The following is a 2,149-nucleotide window of genomic DNA, read 5'->3' as shown; positions in this document are numbered from 1 at the left end:
ATATATGTATAACAGATTCACTTGGCTGTACACCTGAAGCTAACACACTGTAAATCAACCACATGCCCAAAATTTTTTTTAATGATCTCAACAAGGACCTACTGTAAATAAATAAGTGGAAAAAAAGATAAAAGTTCTCATCAAGACACAAATGACTTCACATGGACCACACTGTGGATTCACATACTGCAGAGACTTTAATACAATCCATTAGAACCAAAGAGTATATATTAGACAAGAAGACAAGAGTTTAATAACTACAAACAAAGCTATAAACTGTAACCATATCACAAATATTCACATCTGTACTTACATTGTACCAGGTTCAGGGACCCAAAGGCAACAACAGTGACAAAGATGGCACAGATGACATCTAGATACACAGCGAGCCATCGGGACGTCGTCAAAAGCAGGAACCAAGCCTCTGTTTTGTGAATCATAATAAGTGTAATCCATAAACAGAAAAACCATGTTAGCTGCTTCTCACGTGGGACAGCATTTTCTCAGTTGAGCTACAGAAGACTTTACACAAGGTAGGACAGCAAAGTTACACACCCAAGAAACCTGAAGATTCCAGAAAACTAGATTCTAACACAAGACAATGTATGGGACACATAGGACTCAGTCCAGGGAGCATGCACTGAAAAGGTCAACCCACAGGTTATCAACAGAAATACAATCACAATCACAAGAAGGAAGATGGAAAAATCGTCTCATCAGTGCATTTCTTGCAGTGCAGGGTCTCAGCGTGAAGATCATCCTCTCATGGGGCCGACTGTTCCCAGCTCTCACACAGCAGAGAGCATAGCTCACCCTGTTTCCAAAACGTTCTATCCTCATTACAGGGCCCTGCGGTATTTATTCTTAGGAGCCACTGTCTATATGACCATCAGCTAACAGGATCTGCATATGACTTTCAAAATGCAATTTTATCTTCAAAATACAATAATAATTGGAAAGTTTGGCTTGATTTTTATATACTTAGAGAAAATCCTGAATTTTCTACCTAGGGAATAAAACTTTACTGATAAAAACATAATCAAGTGGGTAGCAAATCAGGAAATTATTTTCCTCAATCACTTCTGCCAGAGTCAGCAAACCACAGCCTGGAGGGAAAAAACAGCCACCACCTGGTTCTGTAAATAAAGTTTTATTGGAACACAGGTACAGCCATTTGCTGATGTATTATCTTTGCCTGTCTTTGTGCCACAACAGCAAAGGTAAGTAGTTGCAAGAGATACAGTATAGCACACAAAGCCTACAATATTTTCTATCTGGATCTTTGCAAAAAAGAATTTGCAAAAAAAAAGAGTTTGCTGACTCTTGCCCTAAAGAGACAGAAGTCTACAGGGCACAGTGATGCAAGGACAATGCAAGCCAGTCAGGGGAGAAAAGCTGGGGATGACAGGGAAGAAGGGAGCACAGAGGGGATGCTGAGAGGAAGGGGTGGGGGAGGCGGGTATGCAGAGGGGGATAAGGGGAGGCACAGAAAGAGATACTGGCCAGCCAGGCCACCCGAGATGGAGTCAGCCTCATATGGCAGCAGATCTCATCCTTAGAAATCATCTCCAGAAACTTACAGACCTGAGTGCAAATCCTGGTGTGCGTCGAACACTTCCTGAAACTTCTGTTCAGCTCTGTATGCTCGGATTGTCCAGAGTCCCTGGAGAGAAGATGCTAATTGGGAAAACACCGGGCTCCGTGCTGGGGAAGCAGAGACAGACACACGACAGAGAAAGTCAGGGAGGCTGGACGCAAGGAAACCACTGCCTCCTGGGATCTGTGGTCACACATCCCGCCAAAGGGAATCCTCCATGTGACCCTCAAACTCCTGCTCACACCATACTTTACTTTAATGACCTGGGAATGAAAGATTCTCCTTGAAACTATCTTTGATCAAATTCAAATCACAGCTAGATTTAGATAAAGAAATTCTTGTTCTTTCATCAGAATCCTCTAAAAACATGCCTCCATCTAAATTTTTCTGGCATCTCACCAGGTGGGAATTGTTCACATTAAAAAAAAAAAATTTAAGTATAGTTGATTTACAATAATGTGTTAGTTTCAGGGATATAGTATAGTCATCCAGTTATTTTTTTAGATTATATTCCATTAAGGTTATTATAAGATACTGCATAAAATTCCCTGT

At 41.1% G+C, this 2,149-nt stretch overlaps 1 protein-coding gene across 1 annotated transcript in view; it reads right to left on the bottom strand.

The window, feature by feature from the left end:
* The window catches only part of LOC104984909 (multidrug resistance-associated protein 4-like), a gene marked incomplete at both ends in the record, with an annotated part of 10,887 nt that extends 9,183 nt beyond the window's left edge, over positions 1-1,704 (bottom strand). Inside the window, 2 exons of the mRNA XM_010834868.1 lie at positions 314-424; positions 1,585-1,704. Coding sequence (XP_010833170.1) covers positions 314-424; positions 1,585-1,704 — 231 coding nt within the window. The remainder of the gene's footprint in view (positions 1-313; positions 425-1,584) is intronic.
* Between the last annotated feature and the right edge of the window lie 445 nt (positions 1,705-2,149).

Source organism: Bison bison, unplaced genomic scaffold (genome assembly GCF_000754665.1).
Source record: "Bison bison bison isolate TAMUID 2011002044 unplaced genomic scaffold, Bison_UMD1.0 scf7180017845474, whole genome shotgun sequence".
NCBI lineage: Eukaryota > Metazoa > Chordata > Mammalia > Artiodactyla > Bovidae > Bison > Bison bison.
This window is presented reverse-complemented; position numbering and strand designations above follow the sequence as displayed.